Raw genomic sequence first — 22200 nt, 5'->3', positions numbered from 1 at the left:
ATGGCTCGAGATCATCCGGCAAAGCAGTGCTCACACAACTTACAAATTGAAAAAGCAAATTTAACCATTCAATGGTTGAGTTTGAGCATATCAAATACTTTTAGTATGCCGTCAAGCCTCAGAGAGCTAGGAACGGGGAGAAAATACCTCTACCATACGTCACTGTGAAGATTCTACTCATTGATATTATGTCGTTCGTTTGAACACATCGTAAACAAGCCGGTAACATCCGTCATTTCTTTCTAGGCGTCTTCGCTTTTCAAGATCTTCTGTATCGGAAACCTCTCTCAAGACACGAAGAGCCTTGTATCTGCTCGTTGATACGGCAGCTAAGAGCCATCAATTCGGAAAAGTTGCTTTTCAAAAGGATGTCGGATAATCCGCGAGCTTCTAGCGATGAGCAACAGTCACGTACATCAAGGCGCATGTCTCGTGCTGAGAGGAGAATGTCACGAGCTGTCAGTGTAGCCAATGACCAAAATCTCGACGAGTACGAAAGGTTAGTTAGATATGTGTCTGTTTACAGAGAACCGGGGATAGCAGAGATGGAGAACGAAGAAGGGGAGATGAAACGTGTTTGGTATGCACCGTGGCGCAGACAATTTGTGCCCACGTCAGAAGCAGCAGAAGCAAAACAAATGTTCCCAGACGAGTGGCTCCTCACCGAGATCAAGCAAGGTCTGTCAGAGGCAGAAGTTGCCAACCGTCGGCGTCGATCGGGGTGGAATGAGTTGATATCACAGAAAGAAAACCCTATAGCGAAGTTCATGTCCTACTTTCAAGGTCCAATTTTATATGGTGAGTCGATATGGCCCCAAATACTTGTTATTGTTTGAATCTCCAGCTGATTAGATTGGTTGGTGAAAGTCATGGAAATTGCTGTGCTTCTTGCAGCCGGTCTCAAGGACTGGGTAGATTTCGGTGTCATTATTGGAATACTATTTCTCAATGCCTCCGTCGGTTGGTATCAGGAAAAACAGGCTGCGGACGTTGTAGCCAGTCTCAAGGGCGATATCGCATTACGATGTCAGGTAGTTCGTGATGGACGCGAAGCCGAAGTATTAGCTCGTGAACTGGTTCCCGGAGATGTGGTATGTAATACGCGAATGTCTCTGGGTTTTGGATAACGATGCTAAAGTTACTAGGTAATCGTTCAAGAAGGGACCGTTGTTCCAGCCGATGCCAAAGTGATATGTTCATACGATGACCCGAATGGCTTCGAGGAATTCAAGAGAATGCAGGCCGAGGGTGCACTTGATGAGTCTTCAGGTGAAGAGGAAAAAGGAAAAGAAGGGGGACAGGAGCGAGAAGAAGATGAGAAAATTACTGATGGGCAATCGGCTAAGGAGAAGGAAGGACAAGATTCTAGGAAGAAGAGTGAAAGTGGCCAATCAAGCGATGAGGAAGAGGAAAAGGAAAGCCGTAAAGGCTATCCAATTCTCGCCTGTGACCATTCCGCTATTACTGGTGAATCTCATGCCGTCGATCGACATATGGGCGAACCCGTTTACTACACGACACACTGTAAAAGGGGAAAGGCTTATACCGTTGTTCAGGTATCTGCAAAGGGATCGTTCGTTGGGAGAACTGCTAGCATGGTAGCAGGGGCGGGGGATAAAGGTCATTTCGAAATTGTAATGGATAGAATCGGCACCTCACTTCTAATTTTGGTGATGGCATGGATTCTCGCGGCGTGGATCGGCGGTTTCTGGCGGCACATTCCTATTGCAAGTCCGGGAAAACAGACACTGTTGGAGTATACTTTAGTGCTACTGATTATCGGTGTTCCTGTCGGTTTGCCTGTCGTTACTACCACAACCATGGCTGTCGGAGCGGCCTATCTGGCACGACGAAAGGCAATCGTTCAGAAACTGACAGCTATAGAATCGCTTGCAGTAAGCTCTCATCCGTTATTCTGCTACCCAAATAAAACATCGAAATCAGCTGAAAATTTGACTAGGGTGTCGATATCTTGTGTTCTGATAAAACAGGGACACTGACTGCGAACAAATTGAGTATAAGAAATCCATATGTAGCTGAAGGGGTCGATGTCAATTGGATGATGGCAGTGGCCGTTCTTGCGTCCTCCCATAACATATCATCTCTGGATCCCATTGACAAGGTGACGTTGTTGACTCTTAAACAATATCCGAAGGCAAAGGAAATTTTACGGTCCGGATGGAAAACAGAAAAATTCACCCCATTTGATCCCGTATCAAAGCGAATCGTTACTGTTTGCACATGTGACAATGTCCGATATACCTGTACTAAGGGAGCTCCAAAGGCGGTGCTCGGATTGACCAAGTGTTCCCAAAGGACGGCAGACTTGTACAGGAAAAAGGCACAAGAGTTCGCCCATCGTGGTTTCAGGTCACTGGGAGTGGCAGTCCAGAAAGAAGGGGAAGACTGGCAATTACTTGGAATGATGCCAATGTTTGATCCGCCGCGGGAGGATACTGCGCAGACAATCTCCGAAGCTCAAGCCCTTGGAATCAGTGTCAAAATGCTTACTGGCGATGCTATCGCTATCGCAAAAGAGACATGCAAAATGCTTGCACTGGGCACGAAGGTGTACAACTCAGAACGACTGATTCACGGCGGTCTCAGTGGTGCAATGGCTCATGATTTGGTCGAAAAAGCTGATGGGTTTGCGGAAGTATTTCCTGAGCACAAATATCAAGTCGTTCAAATGCTTCAAGAACGTGGACATCTCACTGCGATGACAGGAGATGGAGTGAACGATGCACCATCTTTGAAAAAGGCAGATTGCGGTATAGCCGTGGAAGGAGCCTCAGAAGCAGCACAGTCGGCATCAGATATCGTGTTTTTGGCACCTGGACTGTCCACTATCATTGAATCAGTCAAAGTGGCTCGGCAAATTTTCCATCGCATGAAAGCCTACATCCAATACCGAATTGCACTGTGTTTGCATTTGGAGATTTACCTTGTCACCACCATGATTATTCTCAATGAGACGATTCGAGTGGAACTGATTGTCTTTTTAGCCCTCTTTGCTGATCTAGCAACAGTGGCAGTAGCCTACGACAATGCTTCCTTTGAATTGCGGCCAGTAGAATGGCAGCTACCAAAAATCTGGTTTATATCAGTTATACTAGGTATTCTGTTGGCTTTGGGAACTTGGGTCGTCCGAGGCACGATGTTTCTCCCTGACGGCGGCATCATTCAGAACTGGGGCTCAATACAAGAAGTTCTCTTCCTCGAAGTGGCGCTCACCGAGAATTGGTTAATTTTCGTCACTAGAGGAGCGGATAGCTTACCGTCACTTCCGTTGGTAGGGGCAATTGTGGGCGTCGACATTCTAGCCACGATATTTTGTCTCTTTGGCTGGTTCACCAACCAAAACATGATAACTGATCCTCCTGATCAGTTCGTTGAGACACACAACGGATGGACGGACATAGTCACGGTTGTGCGGATATGGGGTTATTCGCTCGGCGTGACCATCGTCATTGCCTTGGTCTACTTCACCCTCAACAAACTCGAATGGCTAGACAATCTCGGACGCAAATCGAGAAGCAAGGGCGATATTCAGATGGAGAATATTCTCGGCCATCTATCTCGAGTTACGATAGAGCATGAACAGCACGGCAAAGTCGAGAGTCGGTATTGTTTGAGTACAGCCCGAGAGGAAGAGGAGGGAGAGTAAGTCAGCAATAGTGATCCTGTCGCTGGAGTGATTGCGAGACCCATATCTTTGCGATCTTAAACAAAAATTTTCCTCCATTTACTACGTTGACAAAGTCTTTAGCATCGAATTCTAGTTGTTGCCTCTAATGGAAGAAGTCAGATACCACGTTAAACAAGACCGTTCGCAAGAAGATGTGGGCACTCTTTGCTTTTCAAAATATGCCTCTTGAAAATTCTATAAATGTTTACTTTATGTTGTCTTTTCTGCCATGCTTGATTCTAGATATCTTAATGATAATGCTCTTTCTCAATATCTTCTGCTTCCAAGCCCTGAAGCGACACACCCGCTTCACGCTGTCAGCAACCGTGCCCTAAAGTTCCGAGAAGAATACGCAGCAGACATCAGCTCGCTGACGGCGAAGAATATGTTGAATCATTCCAAAGTTTCATAACTTACACTCTACTCGAACAAAAATGCTCTAACAATCCAAAGTTGCCTAGATAGGAAATCCTGGCCCTTTTGGTTACCTAATCGGGCATGACTAGATACGAACCAAAATGACTGTACGTACAACCTAAGTGTACTTTAGCTTGATGCTTAATGCTTACCAAGTTCAAAAAGTACTGCAAACCGGCCTTCGATCTTTACTCTATCGAGCTAATTGTTAATTATCATCATCAGCCAAACGGTTTAGCTTGTATGAAGGGGAAGCTAATCAGATTGGATGCAACAACAAGCTTCAGGCTCGATTTGCCGGACCCCACCGGCCTGATAGGTCATCTTCATCACATATGTTTATATTAAGGTAATCATTCATTGTTATTGTGATAGAGGTGCCCTGGGAATGGGAAGTGTAACCCTGTAGACCTGTTTCTGTTCAAGCGTTGTTCGAAGTACGTAGGTGCTTCAATGCACGACCCCCAAATCATGAAACCAAAACATGATAAACTAACTAGGGATATATTTATGAACATGAAATGAAAGCTAAACAGGCTAAGATCCAGTCAACCCTTGACTTAACATTCCGAATCTGTCGGCATGAACGCCTCTTGACGCCTCCTTAGATCTGTGGCTTCCTACTAACCATAGTCCCTTCTGGTAGATCAATCACCAACATTTGAATGGAAACTTCTGCTATTATTTGGTTTTATATGTTTGATAATTATTTAAAGTAATCGTCATTAGGAATAGAAGTTACCAGGCACAATAACAATCTCGATGGTTTATATTAGTAGCGTTTCGAGAGTTGGTTCGCGGTATCGATGCTACAACATGCTAATTCTCAACCAAGATGTTGCTTCTTTATGAACCCAAACGTATTGGCAATAGGTGTACACTCTCCCTAACGTGATATCTCATCATATGCATTTCGGTATCATCAGTTTCTGGGAGGGCCATGTCGCAAGCCGGGCTAAGCCAGTCGAAGCCAATCATTCGATGTGCCGAGACGATGTGCACGTGTGCACCACATGGAAGTACTGTTATACTTGCTAAGTCAATTTATAGGATAATGTGTCGAGTGTAACAAGGATTGAAACGATTCCCAATGATTTTGTCGCATCTCTAGACAGGCCCGCTACGCGTCTACATCACTCTCCATACACGGGACATGTGGCTTGAGATAGTAGTATCGTTGGTTTGGCTAGTTCAGGTTCAAATCCATGCTAATATCATCAAGGCTAATCTATGCACTTTCGAGATGATGATGACAACCCCAGGTTACAGTAAGCCACATCTACAGACTACAAACTAAGAGCCCTACGTGTGACTCTACCAGTAACTAAGCCGGTAGTAGCCACCCTCCCCGTACGCTGTTGGACTAATACAACAAAAATAGCCTCCACTTCACCCCCCCCCCCCCCCCCCCCCCGGCCCTGGCCTGTCGATAATCCTGGATTTAGTAAATCCACAGTTACATTCCATAACTCATTGATACATGGCTGGTTGTGGGGTACGCGCGGCCATTGGAATGTAGCTGCTCCAACAGGAAACGATGCACTTCCGTGCCTTCCATTGGCATTTTGATGTTGAGAACTTGGCTCCACTCTCGAGTCAATAGTATATCGTACACCATACCAAGACAGATATAGGATCCTATCGTACCTCCTGTCCATCGTTACCGTGGGCATGCACAGGTGGATGCCATGAAACGATGATTTGGTAGCACATAAACCTAAATGACAGCCCCATTGCGGAGTCCTCGAGAAGCCCGAGTATAAAGACATCGTGATATCCTCTTCTAGCATTCCTTCTTTTTCTTCTCAGTCGATAGTCAAACTACAAAGTCCAAGGTCTGCTTCTTCGCGCCTCATTCCTTCCTTCGGTCAACATCATCTTGCTTGCGTCAATATCACTCCTTAATTTGCGTTGTACATTCCCTAATATCATATCAGAGAGACTCAAGATGTCCGCAAGATTCATTCTCGCAGGAGCAGCCATAATGGCTAGCTTCATTCGAGCACAAGCGAGGCTTGACTTGACCTCTTCAAGCAACATCGCCCTCTATTGGGGTCAGAACTCATACAACCAGGCCAGCGGCGACTATGAACAACAAAACCTGGCATACTACTGTGAGCACACAGATGCCAATGTTTTTCAATTGGCTTTTGTTACTGTTATTAACGGTCTCGGTGGCGTGCCCGTGATCAACTTTGCCAACATTGGCAACAACTGCACTACTTTTCCTGGCACTTCTCTTTTGTACTGCCCTCAAGTTGGGTGAGTAATTTTACCATGCGCTTAGAAAAGAGTGGACTGACCTTCGATGCCTTCCTATAGTGACGACATCAAGACATGCCAGGCAGCTGGCAAGACTATCCTCCTCTCCATCGGCGGTGCAACCTACTCCGAGGGAGGATTCGCTTCGACAGATGCCGCTACTGCCGGAGCCAAGTTGATGTGGGAGACCTTCGGCCCCAACTCTAACAGCTCGGCTCTCCGCCCCTTTGGAGATGCCGCTGTTGACGGATTCGACTTTGACTTCGAGGCCACTGTTCGTAACATGCCTACCTTTGGTAACGCGCTCCGCACTCTCATGGATGCCGACACCAGCAAGGTACGACTAAACAACCTTCGAAGAAACGACAAATTTACTAACCCTTTTAAAAGCAATATTTCTTGACTGCCGCCCCACAATGCGTTTACCCCGATGCTGCTGACAACGAGATGCTCAACGGTGCCGTCGGGTTCGACGCTATCTGGGTCCAATTCTACAACAACTACTGCGGAGTCAACAACTACGTCGCCGGAGCCACCACTCAGAACTACAACTTCAAGACCTGGGACACCTGGGCCAAGAACACCTCTGCCAACCCTAACGTCAAGGTCTTCGTCGGTGTTCCCGGTAACACCGGCGCTGCCGGAGCCGGCTACCTCTCTGCCTCTGCCCTCCAGCCTGTCCTCCAGTACTCGGCTACCTTCTCCAGCTTTGGCGGTGTCATGATTTGGGACGCTAGCCAGGCTTATGCCAACAATGGCTTTCTCTCCAGCCTCGCTTCAAGCTTGGGCAGAAAAAGTTCCCGCATTATGCGTCGCCTTGTCGACCGCCCTTACTGGTAAATCAGTCTTGGAGGCAGGACAAATGGCTTGAGAGTGACTCGCTGGTAGAGTCGGTCTAAATGATATTTATGATATCAAAAAGCAGTACGTAATGTGCTAGAGGATCTTTTGCACATGGACACTACAACTACATATTCCACCTTCAACTGTACATAGCTTTCAAAATTTTCAGGTTCGAAATACAAACAAGCATAAATATAACTAAGAGAATTCTTTGCCGATGACTAAAAATTGAGATGACCTCCATCTAAAATATCTGGTCGCGTTGCTATGCAGAATCATGCCACTGGAATGTGTAACCAAGATACCACTTCCTAACTATACCCACTCGATCACTTCCAAAATGCTTAATCGAGTTCCATACCTCTAACTCTCTACGTATCATCTCGTGAACACAATTAATTGGCAATGCCGATTGATCTCGTGCACTTGCTCATCGCAGTCATTTTTCATAGCTCGTAGAGTCCTTACTTCTAAAATTACCGCATTGGGCCGCCATTAGCCCTAATTCTCTCCACTCCATCAAAGGCATTTAAAGAGCTACTTAAAAACTCCAGCCAAAGATTGCTAATTGTCATGTAAGTATGCAATATTATAAGCAACTGAATGCGGAATTTATAAGTTTACCTGAACCTATATGTACAAAAATGCTTGTTGCAATCCAAATGTGAGAGACAAAAGACAGACGCTGGAAAACTCAAAAACAAAAACCTGACTTTTGATTGAGTCTTGAGTGGGGAGTCATAGAAATGCTACTAAAATAAGGAAAATATAAATGGATAAATAGTCGTATACAAAGCGTTTTGCACAAAAAATGTGCAAGATATGAAATGTCCAGGTAGAGAGAAATCACAACCTTTTCATTTGGTTGAAAGTGTTAAGGAGGGGCGGTCGCAAGGTTTGAACATCGTAACTGGGGTTGAGCTAGCTCAACGGGTCCAAAACCAACCTCCATAAGAATCTTTGCCATTATCAGAATCACGGTTCTGTTCGGTGTGCTTCTCACTCGGGGGTGGAGGAGTGACTTCGACCGACTCGTCGCTCTCCTCTCGACCATCGGCGAACCGCTTGGTTTTGACAGTCTTTGTTGAGATTGATCCATCCGCCAAAGTGCGCCTCACACTACGGGTCATGGTCGAAACGATCCTGGACTCTTCGGTGGGGTTATCATCTGTTGTAGTCTGAGAAGCAAGCAGGCTTTTATTCCCGTCTGATGTATATTCAAGCCAATCTTTGCTTTGCAAGACTGCATCTTCGGAGCCTTTGAAAGATCTATCCTGCTGTACATGACGCTTACGTTCTTCGTCCAGAAGCCGCATTAAAGGACTGTCGGCGAAAGCGCGAGAATACCGTTCATGAGCGTTCACAATGTCATCGAGAAAGCGTTCATATAGATCCAATTCTGTTCCCGCGTCATTAGATTCGGTTCTTTCATTATGAGAGTCTTCCAGCTGACGCGGTGGATCTTGGCCACGTCTATCATGGTCAGGCTCTTGGAATCTCTCCAAAGCTATTCCACGTTGGGAATCTTCGGAACCCAACAACCGCCAATTATTTCCCAGGCTACCTCTCTGTACCAATCCCTTTAACCACCTATCAGCAGATTGTCTGCTACGCTCAGACTCTGTGTTTCGGTCCAACATTTCTTGTCCATTGGTGACTCTCAATAGATCCTCAAACGCATCACGCCATCGTGGTTCGTTGGGATCCAACTCTTCGGATTTCCGCAATGAAAACAATGACGAGAAAGCTCCCTCATGACGGCGTCCGTGACCTTGAGATCTTTCCAAATATAAGGGAGAGTAAGGGCTGAATATGAGGTAGGCGAGTGGCCAGGTCTGTGCGTCTCCGTTTGATAGCATACTCTCCGGAAACAGAAATGAGCCTAGACTCATAGGAAATCCATCGAACAATGAGTGGAAACCACGATCAGAAAAGTGACGGTGATTATGCCAGCGGTCGAAAAAGTCTTCGTCTCGATGAAATCCCCATCTACGTGACGGCCGGTGATCGTCGGTGCGATAGTCGGATTCTCGGTCGGCGTCTCGACCGTTGTTGTCTTTGTTTTGGAAATACGGCCACTTGTCCGAGAATGGAGGTACGGATGTCGAAGGCAGACCCATCACCGCTTGTAGCATGGATGAGATTTGTTCGTCTGCATATCGTCGAAATGCGATGAATGGGTTCTCGCTATCGTGTTTGTTATCGGGTGGCGTCACGGTCTTGTCCAGTGTTTCGGCAGTTGTGTCGGATGAGCGGCCTGTACCAGAGTTTGCCATTCCGGGCTGCTAAGATTGTATGAAAGTGTTTCTCTGATATATTGGAATACGGTTTATGCTGAAATGTGAACAAATGAGGAGTTTAGAAGATGAGTTTGAAGTTTGCATTGGCAAAGCGGCAAAGCGGCAAAGCGACAATACAAATACGTCGTTATCGCCACGTGACCATGGCTCCAAAAACAGATTAGCGTGAAGATACATGCTCTCTGATTGGTAGATCTATATAATTGTACTCACGAGCATCTGGATGAGATTCGTACCATGGGAGCTTCGGCTTCGAAGTTACTTTTTTCCTCTAAGAAATGTAGATAGCATGTTGTACTTATAGTAAGTGCTATCTTATTCATACATATGAAGCTTGGCATAAGTCTTATGCTTAAAGTGCTCACTCTGTGGATGCATTTTGTGGCTCAGCTATATAACTTGAATCATGACAGACTAGATACCTGCATAAGTACTTGCAGAAAGGTTAAGACCTCACAAAACTTCAAGTTAGGGCTCCTCCCGATACTATATAGTCAAGATTTGGCAATATCGGGGATAGTATCGGCAAAGCTAAGGCCTTGCCGATATTTGCCTATATAGTATAGGCAAAGATTTTGCTTTGCCTATACTATATAGTCAAAAATTACTTTGCCGATAGTTACTAGTTAGTTAGTTAGTTAGTTAACTATATAGGCAAAGATTAGTAAGCTAAACCTAATCACGTGCTAAATGGTCTAACCGAATTAGTAACGGATTATAATATGCGGATCTCTTTTTACCCTCACTTACGGCCTACATCTACTGTTCTAAAAAACGATTTTTTCCTGATACGGAGGTGTCTACGGTCCAGAGTCGGGACTCTTCGGAAAGCAACCGGAGGTAGAATACGTGATAGTTAGTACTCGACTCAGCTCTAGGAGCCGAGCCGGTGATGGCGGACGCGATGGTGGAGGAGCCGACGACGACGCGTTCGGGACGCGTAATAACACCCTCAACAAGGGTCCGAGAGGCCTCGGGCAGCGACATTATCAGCGCGGTCAGAACGTCCAAGAAATCAATGACCCAAGTGGAATTAACAGCGGTAAAGAAAGCTGCTGGCCTTATTGAGGAGAAACAGAGTGGCAAAGATGGAAGCAGGGATATGCTTAAAAAGATAGGCCAATACCTGGAAAGCACCTATCAAGAGGTCAAAGGACTGAAAGAAATCATTATTGAACAAGGAAAAATGATTAAGGGGCAGTCCGAAATGATTCGAGCACAGAGCAGTACAATTCAAGCACTGCAGACCCAAGTAGAAGCAATTGAAAGCCAATCTATAGAAGAATGCAAGCAACTCTGGGAGCAGCTGAACACTATCGCAAGTACTCCAGCTAAGGCAACATACGCAACGGTAGTTGACAGACATTCCGGTCATCAACAGGATACAGAGTTTGCGCCCCTAGCCCGACCTACATTAGCCAACACGCTATTCTGCACAATCGACACGTCTCGGGTCGGGGAAGAAGACAAAGCGAGAACCTAGATAGCCAGTATCAGACAACAGATTGAGAGAGAGATGGGTGGGAATAAGGAAACACAAAACTGGCGTTGTGCAGCAATGGTTAAGGACCCAAAAAATGCAGACCGGATTAAAGTAATTTGCAGACATGAAGAGGAGATCCAACAGGTTAAAGAAGTCGCCCAAAAGATTGATATACCAGGAATAAGAGTCCTACGAGACCAGCTATACCCAGTCAAAATCGACAATGCCAACCGGACAGCAGTCCTGGATGCGGATGGAAATATCCTCCCAGGGGCAGCCGAGGTACTAGGAAAAGAGAACAATGTCAGTATTGCTAAGATCTCGTGGCTCAGCAAGAAAGACTCCAACAAAGCATACGGATCAATGGTGGTGTATATCATAAAAGGGACTGATGCTAAACGTTTGATAGACGGCAACTACTTCGATATAGCAGGAGAATCTGCGTACACTCAAATCTTTGAACCACGGATGGGACCGGTTCAATGCTTCAACTGTCAGGAGATGGGGCATAAAGCCTATTCTTATAAAAAGACCCAGACCTGCGCTAAATATGTAGTTAAGGGACATCACCACAGCACCTGCCAGGCTGCAATTCTGAAATGTATTCCGTGTGGAGGACTATATGAATCGTTTAGCAAAAACTGTCGAGTACGCCTCATACAGTCTCATGCATAAATCACTTCGCGTACTACAACTCAATGTGGGTAAAAGGGACACGATACAGCAAAGCCTGATGAACGACAACAAAATTAGAGATTACGGAGTCATAGCAATATCCGAGCCATACGCGCGGATGATTGGGAACACGATGATAACGAGCCCAATGGGACACAGCTACTGGACAAAGATGATACCTACAGAAAGACATAAAGGAAGATGGCCAATCCGGAGTATGCTATGGATTCGGAGTGACATTGAGGCAGAACAGATCCCGGTGGCATCACCAGACCTGACGGCCGCGATACTACAACTACCAGACCGGGCAGTGTTAGTGGTCTCGGTCTACGTGGAGGGAAATAATGAGGAAGCATTGATATCTACAACTAGGCTACTACATGACCTAGTAGTAGATATCCGCGGTCGAGATGGAATACGAACAGACGTTTTAATTGTAGGAGACTTCAACCGGCATGATCAACTCTGGGGTGGAGATCAAATATCCCTAGCGAGACAAGGAGAGGCAGAAGTGCTAGTTGATTATATGACTGAGCATTCTCTCCAAAGTCTCCTACCGAGAGGCACAAAAACATGGCATTCAGGGGACCTAGAAACAACGATCGACTTGGTTCTAGCATCAACGGAGTTAGCAGAAGAGATGGTTAAATATGGGATACATTATACAAACTATGGATCAGACCATCAAGCTATTGAGACAGAGTTTGACATATCGGTTCCAGATCGACCCATTACCGAGAGACTACTCTGGAAGAACGCGCCTTGGGCAGAAATCAGGGCGAGGGTCACTACTAGCTTACAGGCGGTTTTTATAGACGGCTCAGTCCAGCAGCAGACGGATCGCCTCATGACAGCGGTCATGGAAGCGGTCTCAAAACTTACACCTAAGGCAAAGCCCTCTCCCTACGCTAAACGATAGTGGACGGCAGATCTGACACAGCTTCGCTATATATATACCTACTGGAGAAATCAGGCCAGAGCGCGGCACAGGGCAGGACGTGCAATCCCCGATCTTGAACAATAGGCATATAAAGCGGTAAAAGAGTATCATGATGCAATCAGGAAACAGAAGAAAGCGCACTGGGAGGACTTCCTTACCGATGATATTAATATATGGCAAGCCACTAAATATCTAAAACCAGGGGGCAGCTCACTCAGCGACAAAATACCACTATTAACAAAGTCAAATGGGTTTACTACTAAAGGCAAAATGGAACAGGCCGAAGAGCTGCTGGCCACGTTCTTCCTACCTCTACCAGCAACGATTAAAGACGAGGGAACCCAGCCACAAAGGGAGCCGATACATATGCCTGATCTCACTATAGAGGAGATTGAAAGGAAAGTCTTCGAAGCTAAGCCATGGAAAGCATCTGGAGAGGATGGCCTCCCAGCAATGGTATAGAGACAGCTCTGGCCAGTGGTCAAAGAAAGAGTATTCTATATCTTTCAGACATCACTTCAAGATAGCGAGCTCCCTTCCTAATAGAGAAATGCCAAGATCATACCGCTGAAGAAGCCGGCAAAGGACAACTACTCGCTAGCTAAAGCATGGAGACCTATATCACTGCTCTCCACACTAGGCAAGATCCTGGAAGCAGTTATCGCATAAAGGATATTATATGCCGTTGAAACATTTGGTCTATTGCCTACAAACCACTTCGGGGCAAGGAAAAGGCGCTCGGTAGAACAAGCACTATTACTACTACAGGAAGAAATCTTCAAGGCCTGGAGAAATAGGAAGGTATTTAGCTTGGTCAGTTTCGATGTCCAAGGGGCATATAACGGGGTCTTTAAAGAAAGACTGCTGCAGAGATTGAAGGCAAGGGGGATACCTGATAAGATAGTTCAATGGATCAACGCCTTTTGTTCAAGACGCACCGCAACCATTCTGGTTAACGGGCTAACGAGCGAACAAAGGGAACTATCTCAAGCAGGCTTACCACAAGGATCACCGCTATCCCCGATACTTTTTCTCTTCTTTAATACAGATCTAGTATAATACAGGATCAGCACCTCTAGAGGATCAATCGCATTCGTGGATAATTACACAGCCTAGGTAACAGGCCCATCAGTGGAAGCAAACCGGGCCGGTATTGAAGCAGTAATCAATAGAGCTCTAGAGTGGGAAAGGCGCAGCAGAGCCACATTTGAATATAATAAAATAGCTATAGTACACTTCACTCGGACTGCGAGCCGGTCAAGCAGCATACTATTTACAGTGAAAGGGGAGACAGTCAAGCTAAAAGACAGTGTAAAGATCCTAGGAGTAGTGATGGATTCGCACCTACGCTTTAAGAAATATATTGCCAATACTGCTATAAAAGGATTAGCAGCAGCCATGGCGTTGAGAAGACTCAAAATGGTATCCCCTCGGACAGCGAGGCAACTATTCAAGGCAACAGTGGCGCCAGTGGCAGATTATACTTCTAGTGTCTGGATGCATGCCTATAGAGCAAAAGGAACATAGTATTTAAATAGAATGCAGAAATATAGAGCCATTGCAGTTACAGGAGCCTTCCGGATAGTAGCAACAGCAGTGGCTGAGGCAGAAGCAGGCATTCAGCCTTTCTATCACCGACATATAGAGAAAGCTACGAAAATGCGGATCGACATTCAGACACTACCTAAATCGAACCCCCTAGTCAGACTGAGAACCATTACAACCCGGAGGTTCAGGTCTCCGCTGCAGAAGATATCTCAAGCACTAGATGCAACAGTAATAGAGCAGATTAAGACCATCCAGGTATTTACAGTATCACCGTGGATAGGCCGGATACGAACGATATATGAAACGGATGGAGATAAAGCCATTGACATCGCCAGCAAAGCAATAGGCATTCTAATCGCGACAAGTGCATCTGCTAGATCCGGAATGGTAGGTATGGGAGGCTATATAAGAGACACCCAAGCAGACAATAACAGGACTGATATATCTAGATACTCCATCACCCTAGGCAAACGGACGGAGCAAAATCCCTATACAGCCGAGCTAGAAGCGATAGCGGTCGCTCTAGAACGTATCTCACCGGAGACATGCCAGAGATGGATATCTATCCTTAGTAGCAACAGATCCGTACTATCAGCAATCAGTCAACCCCGTCAACAATCGGGCCAACTGACCATCCGGCGGATATACAGACTGATTCAGTTCTTACAGCAGCGAGGTAACGCGGTTAATGCAATTTGGATCCCAGGGCATGCAGACATGGACTTGCAGCGGCAAGCAAAAGCAGAAGCACGAAAATCGACAGGAACAGAACGCCTACCAGAAAAACAACCATTCCACGCTAAATCAACTACTATCAGGCTCGCCCTGGCGGTACGGAAACGAGAATGGACTCTCCCAGAGGAGGTCGGAAAATACTCAAAGGCCCTGGATATAGCTCTTCTAGGAAAACATACAAGGAACTTATACGATGGACTGAATCGGAAAGAGGCAAAGACCCTAGCCCAGCTTCGAACAGGAATGACAAGGCTCAATAGGTATCTAAACAGAATAGGCGCAGCACACTCAAACCTCTGTGTCTGCGGTCAAGCAAGCGAGACAGTGGAGCACTTTTTATTCCGCTGCTCCAAATGGACAGCGATGAGAGAAGGCATGAACCAATGCACAGAGTCAAAACGGGGAAATCTGTCCTTCTTCCTGGGCGGAAAGACACGGTCAGATTCGGATCAATGGCAACCAGACATGAAGGCCGTCCACGCAGCAATCAAGTTTGCGATTACAACAGGAAGACTGAAACCGGAACCGGATTCTGAACCTGAATCCCAATCAACACAGTGAAAAGTGAAGCAATCCATCCCTTTACCCCCCTTCCTAGGTAGATCTTGCTGCAGCCGCCGAAGATAGGGCGTTGCACACTTGGAGAAAATAACCTTTAAGATCATCTACTAGCCAGCACCAAGGGAACCCTTAAAATACTAACTGAAGAACCCAAACACCAAGCAGACATGGTATGAGAACAAAAATAGGGGCTGTTACGAGTTCAAGACGAATCTATGAGAAGGATTATGTAATTAGCGCACTAGTGCCCTAACTATAGGGTTGGTCCCTCCGGGCGTAATAAACATCATTCATTCATTCTACTGTTCTACAGGCGACATTATGGCTACAAATACTAGTGAACGTATGGTTACTCGCCATAACAGACTGGATTATTTTTTACTTAATGATGGGCTTGATAATGAAGCCCTACCTGAAGATTATATCTCAGAAGTTCAGTCTGAGATTACTTCTTTAACCAATATCCCTTCTTCTGAGATTTTGCCTTCGGAATCAGTATCACAAGCAGTTATTAGTCTGATTACTATACCAACCTCATCTTCCTCCAGCATCATTCCATCTCGCTCCCAGAAACGTCCACGTCCTGCCCCCATTACAAATTGGTTGTGGGATCACTTTCAAATCACTGAAATCAGTCGAGAGTGGATAATCAAGAGGACTAAGAAACCGGAATTTATAGATCGAGATATTCAGTGTGTATATATTAATAGCAAGACTGGGATATAATGTCCTTGGAAAACCTCAGATTCGCAACGTCAAACATCTACCACTAATATGCAACGGCATCTTGAAAAACACTCAATCTTTCCACCTCATCATCTAGGTGATAAGACTATTCAAAAAGAGCAACCTAGCATTCTCAGTCTTCTAATTAAAAAGATGCTTACACCTCAACAATTCCTTGAAAAGAATCTTATTCATTAGATAATTGATGACAATAAAGCCTTTATAACAATTGAGAGACTATTATTCAAGCAGATCTTTCAAGATATCCCTGGAATTATACTTCCATTTGAATCCAGTTCTACAGTAAAACGTCGGCTTAATGAGAAACTTGATATACAACGTCAAGAGTTAAAAAAAGAATTAACTCTGACTTGTAAATCAATTGCACTTTCTATTCATATTTAGACAAGCAAAAACAATCTTCCAATCCTTGCTATTATTGGTTATTGGCTCACAGAGGATTTCTTACACAAAAAAAGAGTCTTAGAATTCATTGAGCTTCAAGGAATTCATAGTGGTGAGAATATTGCCATTGCTATCCAGAGTACACTTTCCGAATTGGATCTTCAAGAAAAGCTGATTACTATTACGGGTGATAATGCCAGTAATAATGAGACTATGGCTTCAGAATTATTCCATCTTCTCAGTGAGACAACTTTAGATAAAAATAAGATTCAATTTCAAGGACTTAATAGCTATATCCGCTGTCTAGCTCATATCCTGAATCTAATTGTTAAGGATATCCTTTAAGCTTTGAAATGTGGCACTTCAAATAAAGCATCTACTATCTGTGATAGAATTCAAAATGGGGAATCTATACAAGCATAATCAGCATTGGCAAAACTTCGTATTCTTACTCAGTGGATTAACTGCAGTCCTTAAAGAAGACAGAAATGAAAGGAAGTCTGCAAATATATAAATCTTCCTGGAAAATACATCCAATACGATGTAGAAAACCGTTGGAATTCAACATATCAGATGCTTGATGATAGGATAAAGGCTAAAGATCAAATCAATCGATTTGTATTATTATAGATTAAAGTCCCTTCTTTTACAGATAGTAATTAGGAACGTCTATATCAGATTCATCAAATACTCGCTAAGTTCAATGAACTTATATTATTTATGTCAGAACGGAGGCCACAAAATAGCCTTGCTATCCCTGTTTATTATGAACTTCATGATCTATTATATAAAGGTTCAGAAAGACAAGACTACTTCTAGGAATTAGACCCTGATATTACTTCTGCACTGAAAGAAGGTCTAAAAAAGTATATGAAATATTATACTTTTATGGACGAATCTGAGATATACTACACTGCATTGATTCTAGATCCTAGGGTTAAAGGAGATCTGATTCTAAAAGAATTAGAGGACAAAGAAGCTGGCAATCTAATTCTTAAAGCTATTCGTCATAGCTTACATCAAAAATACCCACCTACAAGTGAATTACCAACATTTGATGTATCCGATTAAGTTATTCTAGATATTAATCATACCACTGTCGAATCTCAAATGCTATAACGGTTAGAGCCTGAAGCATTACCTGTTATTTCTGATATTGACCGGTATTTTAATACCCCTCGTGTCAGATTAATAGCTACTTCAGATCCGCAGTGGCTTTGCAATTGGTGGCGCTTGTATAGAGAGGAATTTCCTCAGATGGCAGCAGCTGCTAGGGATTATCTAGCAATTCCAGCCTCTGAAGTTGCAGTGGAGAGGTTATTTAACAGTGGAAGGGATATATTAGGGATCCGCAGGCATTCATTGACGGGAGATACAATTAGGACACTTATGTTACTAAAGGACTCAGTTAGGAACTAGAATGGCATTTTGATTTCCTACCCTCAACTGGCATTTTTCGCATATATATTTTTTTTTTGCCGGTTTTGCCGATATAGTATAGGCAAAACCGGCAAACCGGCAAATCGTGAAGACCCCTACTTCAAGTGATGTTACCTGCTCAGATGCATTACCCATACACCATACATGGATATAGTGAGTTACAATTCCAAATCTAACTTAAAACCTGCATGAGCAACCAGTCCCATCGATCAGTATATCACTGTATCTGCGGCTCACGGAATATACCTAGGTATCATTCTCCATATACAAATTCAGTGTGTCTGACAAGGTAGGATTAATCATCCACAAGAGTTTGCTTCGACTCGGTGGACTCCCGCCAATACGGAATCGAATCTAATCGATCATGATTCGGATTCTTCCTTATCTGCTGTCTTCGCAATATAACTGCCATTCACCATCGGATCCCCTCACAGGCCCATTGTAAAACCCACCACCATAGATCCAGACCATAACTGGTATGCTTCTGTCAGCATATGTTCCTGTAGGCCTAGTCAAATTCAGATTCAGACACCTGGGCAGTCTCCACTAATACTCCAATTCGCCTGGTTGACTCAGGAGCAACAACATGAAACAAAAACAAGAAAGGCGGGGAATGCATTAAATGAGTCTTGAGATTTTTCTTCTCTCTAGACCGATATAGTTTTTGTGACTACTTAACTTCTTCAAACGGTTGAACTTTAAGAAAGCCATACCCGTTAGTGCCTCGGAGTTAGGCTTAAACTTCAAATGTCGTATGTATTCAACAAAAAGGAAATTCCAATCTTACAGGGTGTAAATCAAAGTTGCGCACGCAGTGGAATATCTTCCCATGGCTTTTCAAAACCGCTCCCAAAGATCCACCTATGCGATGATGTTGCTGTAGAATCAATAGCTGAATCAACAAGGAAATGACCAATTAGCCTGTTTGTCTCTCTCGATATGCAATACTCATGGGGGAATAAGAAAGACGAACCCATATTGGCGGCTTTGAGCCACGCGTCACCGTGTATTTTCAAATCTTTCCCCTTGCCTTGCTTCTCAAGAGGCTTGGTAATTTCTTCGCCATGTGCTATAGCCCTGAGGAGCTTCACAACGTGTCCATCGTCTCCTTGGTGAGCGTTACCAGCATGAATGACCTCATCCCAGCTTTTAGTGATTGGGTAACTTGTTATTTCGTTGAGATTGAGGGGAGGACAATGGCGGGAGGCATATAGAAGTAGGTCCATGCGTCCTATCCACTCGAGCAAGCGGACCTTTGCACGCGTGCTGATCCAGGGCCGATCCAGGATAGCAGAAAAGAAAATCGAGCAGTTCACGGCGTGTATGAGGATAAACTCATACTTGACTACATTCGGCGGGTGTTGAGAAGCAGCGGCACAGTAAACTAATGGTTGAATTAGGATTTGATTGGTATCAATAGTTAATAGTACGTACCTATAGCATTAACCATTTCGATCATCTGTTCGTTCAAAGTCTCTGCTGACACTGTGTACTGTTTGGCATAATGCTTCATCTTCTCTGGGGCGCGTTTGAAAATCCCATCTTGTATTTGACTACTATCACTGTAATGGACACTGGATAAGATCTCGTCGTCTTTACTCATCTCATGGAAGAGCTCAGTTAGAGTCTTTCCAGGCTTATTTCCAACCCCTCCTGCTGCGTCTTCAGCACTCTGAAGAAATGGTCTTATCCATCCTTCATGCACTGCGGCTTCAGCGAGGCCTTCTGCAATTATGGCGGGCTGATTGAACTCAATTCCAAAGCCGAGATGAATTATCGGATGAATTAACCCTAAAGATTTGCCGGTAAGATCTTTTCTATGTCTCTCACAACATTCAGCTAGGTGAGCTTACCTGAGAATAGTCTGCCTAATAATTGGTCTGCATGTTCATCCTCTGCGAAAACGTGTTCCCGGAGAGTCTCTTCTACACCTTTGGTGCTGATCTCTTGTTGGAAAAAAGCAAGGAAATTTGAATAATGCTCTTCCTTTCCTAAGTAGTCCTTGAAAGTCGACTTTTCGATGATAGCATGCACAACATTGTTATCCACTGGATACGCTGTTCGCTGATAGCTATTTCCTCGGTCATAAGCGTCCTGTATTTCTTTGGGTGAAGCTCCCAATGAAAACAGAGTAAGGAGGTGGTGCACTATGTGATCTGCAGATATGAAAACTCAGTTAGTGAATGTATGGCAACCAGATCTACAGGATGGAGACGGCCATACTATGAAATTTCTTTTCGTTGAAGAAGATATGATGCTCCTTCATATCCCTTTGCAAGAGTTCACTCGTGTGTTTGGCCGAGTCTTCTCTCGGATTGTGAGAGAACACACCGGCATCCGATGTAGAGAGCTGGATGTGTGTTGCAGTGGCCATATTGCATAATCGACGGCGTAGCTTCACCGTAGATAGAGGCTTATATGTCAATCTTAACCGTCGTGGCAAAATGAATATTTCCTTGCGCATGAGCGACAGGCGACATGGAATCAGTCAAATTGAGATCTGGCTCCAGGTTTGGTTCAATATCTATAACACAAAAACATGCAAGTCTCACAAATCTCCATTAATAATCAAAAGAGTCTCGCGGCACTGATCTGACAAATATATCGTTCTAGCCATTATTTTATATAGGGGGAAATGGTGTACACAGTACCTGGAACCTCTCTAAGAAGTACTTTTCCCGCAATTAGCAAAGTATGACGACGCTGTTGCCTGCCCTCCCAGCCAATGCCTGAGGCTCATTCGCTTTCTCCGGCTTCCCCGCATTTATTTTGTTTTATTTCATCTCAAATACTCGTATTTCTCGGTGTACACTTGACAATCTATTATAAATGTAACTATTCATTGACTGATTATTAATAAAAGAATAAGACCTGGTCTAGGAGGACCACGCGGAAGACCAGCCTATCGGATGGCTACAACTGGACGGAGTTAAGGGCACACGGAGATACAACAGCTTCCTAATCAGGAAACCTCATACGTCGATTGGCTGGGAATATATATACTCTGCTACATGCACCGTACGATAATGAAAGACATGTTGATTGTTTCGGTAGATCAGTTGCATCATGAAATCGAAATGTTCCGTAGAATTATGCTGTTACAGGAGCGGCATCTTCAATCTTGGAAAAGGGGGCTGCGAAGCCATACGTCTTGAACCCTTGAGAGTAGTCTTTGCCCGGTTCACGCTCTATTAAATTAAAGAAGAACAAATAATTAACAAGGATATCTAAAAGATAGAAGGTAGGGAGATATTTACCGTGATCAGGAGGGAAATTAGCACGTCGATGCACATAATACTTCTGCCTCAAATCCAACCCATCACTCTTCCCATGGAAGGTAGCATATAAACTGGCACGCGTCTTATTGCTATCATTATTTTCAGATCTATGTGCCAGATGCGAGCCGAAGATTAGCACATCACCCACTTCCAGGGGTACTGTAAGCCACTCCTGATCGATTTCCCAGGAAGGATCGATGCGACCGCCGTCAATGCACGGCACGTTCATTTTGTGGCTTCCGGGTACTATTTCGAGGCATCCGTTTTCTATGGTCGCTGGGTCAATGGCAAAGTTGGCAGTTACGTGCTCGATGCGGCCGATATGGTCGTATGCTGGGGCGTCCAGATGAGCTTGGAAGCCGTTGCCGCGAGGTTGCTTGTAGTTGATTTTGTCTTTGAAAAGGAGCATGTCCTAGCAGTCCAATACGGCATCAGTACCCGTTCTAGTCGCGACGTATAACATGTTGTTATGAGCTAGATGTGCATACCTCCCCGGCAAGCGCTTTCAAAATGCCTGCCAACACCTCTCCACAAACTAATTTCTTGAAGTCGTCATGATAGTCGACAAAATTCTTGGTGCGCATCAGCTGCCGCTCGCCTTTAATGTTAATCTCATCGTATGGCATCCATTTCCCCTTCACACGTGGCCATGATTTCACTTCTTCCGTCCACTTTGCCAACTCAACTGGGTCAACAAGTTGGTGTTCCCCGACTCGCAGGAAGAGGAACCCATCGCGGTGGTACGATTCTACCTGTAATGGAGTCAAGCTGTACATTTTTCCGTCTGTTTTCCTTTGTATTTCTTGAGAAAGACGATATTCGAAGTTGTGTTGCAGAGTCAGTGAAAAGGATGTAGATGGAATAACGAGGCCGTTTAAGAATTAATACTGCGTCAAATT

At 44.6% G+C, this 22200-nt stretch overlaps 6 protein-coding genes across 6 annotated transcripts; 3 read left to right on the top strand and 3 right to left on the bottom strand.

Annotated features, from left to right (window-relative positions):
* Positions 1–368: 368 nt before the first annotated feature.
* EYB26_004307 (uncharacterized protein) lies at positions 369–3667 on the top strand (the record flags this gene model as incomplete). The annotated part of the gene is made up of 4 exons (XM_054263601.1): positions 369–798; positions 868–1091; positions 1146–1895; positions 1961–3667. The coding sequence occupies 4 exons, from the start codon at positions 369–371 to the stop codon at positions 3665–3667; spliced, it is 3111 nt and encodes a 1036-aa protein (XP_054119576.1).
* A 2386-nt stretch (positions 3668–6053) lies between these two features.
* On the top strand, positions 6054–7207 carry EYB26_004306 (uncharacterized protein; the record flags this gene model as incomplete). The annotated part of the gene is made up of 3 exons (XM_054263600.1): positions 6054–6367; positions 6428–6704; positions 6758–7207. 3 exons carry the CDS (start codon positions 6054–6056, stop codon positions 7205–7207), a joined length of 1041 nt encoding a protein of 346 aa, XP_054119575.1.
* Positions 7208–8136: 929 nt separating this feature from the next.
* Positions 8137–9486, bottom strand: EYB26_004305 (uncharacterized protein; the record flags this gene model as incomplete). The annotated part of the gene is made up of 1 exon (XM_054263599.1): positions 8137–9486. One exon carries the CDS (start codon positions 9484–9486, stop codon positions 8137–8139), a length of 1350 nt encoding a protein of 449 aa, XP_054119574.1.
* Positions 9487–10414: 928 nt separating this feature from the next.
* Positions 10415–10993, top strand: EYB26_004304 (uncharacterized protein; the record flags this gene model as incomplete). The annotated part of the gene is made up of 1 exon (XM_054263598.1): positions 10415–10993. The coding sequence occupies one exon, from the start codon at positions 10415–10417 to the stop codon at positions 10991–10993; it is 579 nt and encodes a 192-aa protein (XP_054119573.1).
* A 7827-nt stretch (positions 10994–18820) lies between these two features.
* EYB26_004303 (uncharacterized protein) lies at positions 18821–20397 on the bottom strand (the record flags this gene model as incomplete). Its single annotated transcript, XM_054263597.1, has 5 exons — positions 18821–18915; positions 18997–19407; positions 19458–19814; positions 19877–20179; positions 20247–20397. The coding sequence occupies 5 exons, from the start codon at positions 20395–20397 to the stop codon at positions 18821–18823; spliced, it is 1317 nt and encodes a 438-aa protein (XP_054119572.1).
* Positions 20398–21113: 716 nt separating this feature from the next.
* Positions 21114–22077, bottom strand: EYB26_004302 (uncharacterized protein; the record flags this gene model as incomplete). The annotated part of the gene is made up of 3 exons (XM_054263596.1): positions 21114–21211; positions 21281–21713; positions 21790–22077. 3 exons carry the CDS (start codon positions 22075–22077, stop codon positions 21114–21116), a joined length of 819 nt encoding a protein of 272 aa, XP_054119571.1.
* Between the last annotated feature and the right edge of the window lie 123 nt (positions 22078–22200).

The sequence above is a fragment of the Talaromyces marneffei genome, chromosome 3 (genome assembly GCF_009556855.1).
Source record: "Talaromyces marneffei chromosome 3, complete sequence".
In the NCBI taxonomy this organism is placed as follows: domain Eukaryota; kingdom Fungi; phylum Ascomycota; class Eurotiomycetes; order Eurotiales; family Trichocomaceae; genus Talaromyces; species Talaromyces marneffei.
Note: the sequence above shows the minus strand (reverse complement) of the source record. Positions and strands in the feature narration are given on the sequence as shown.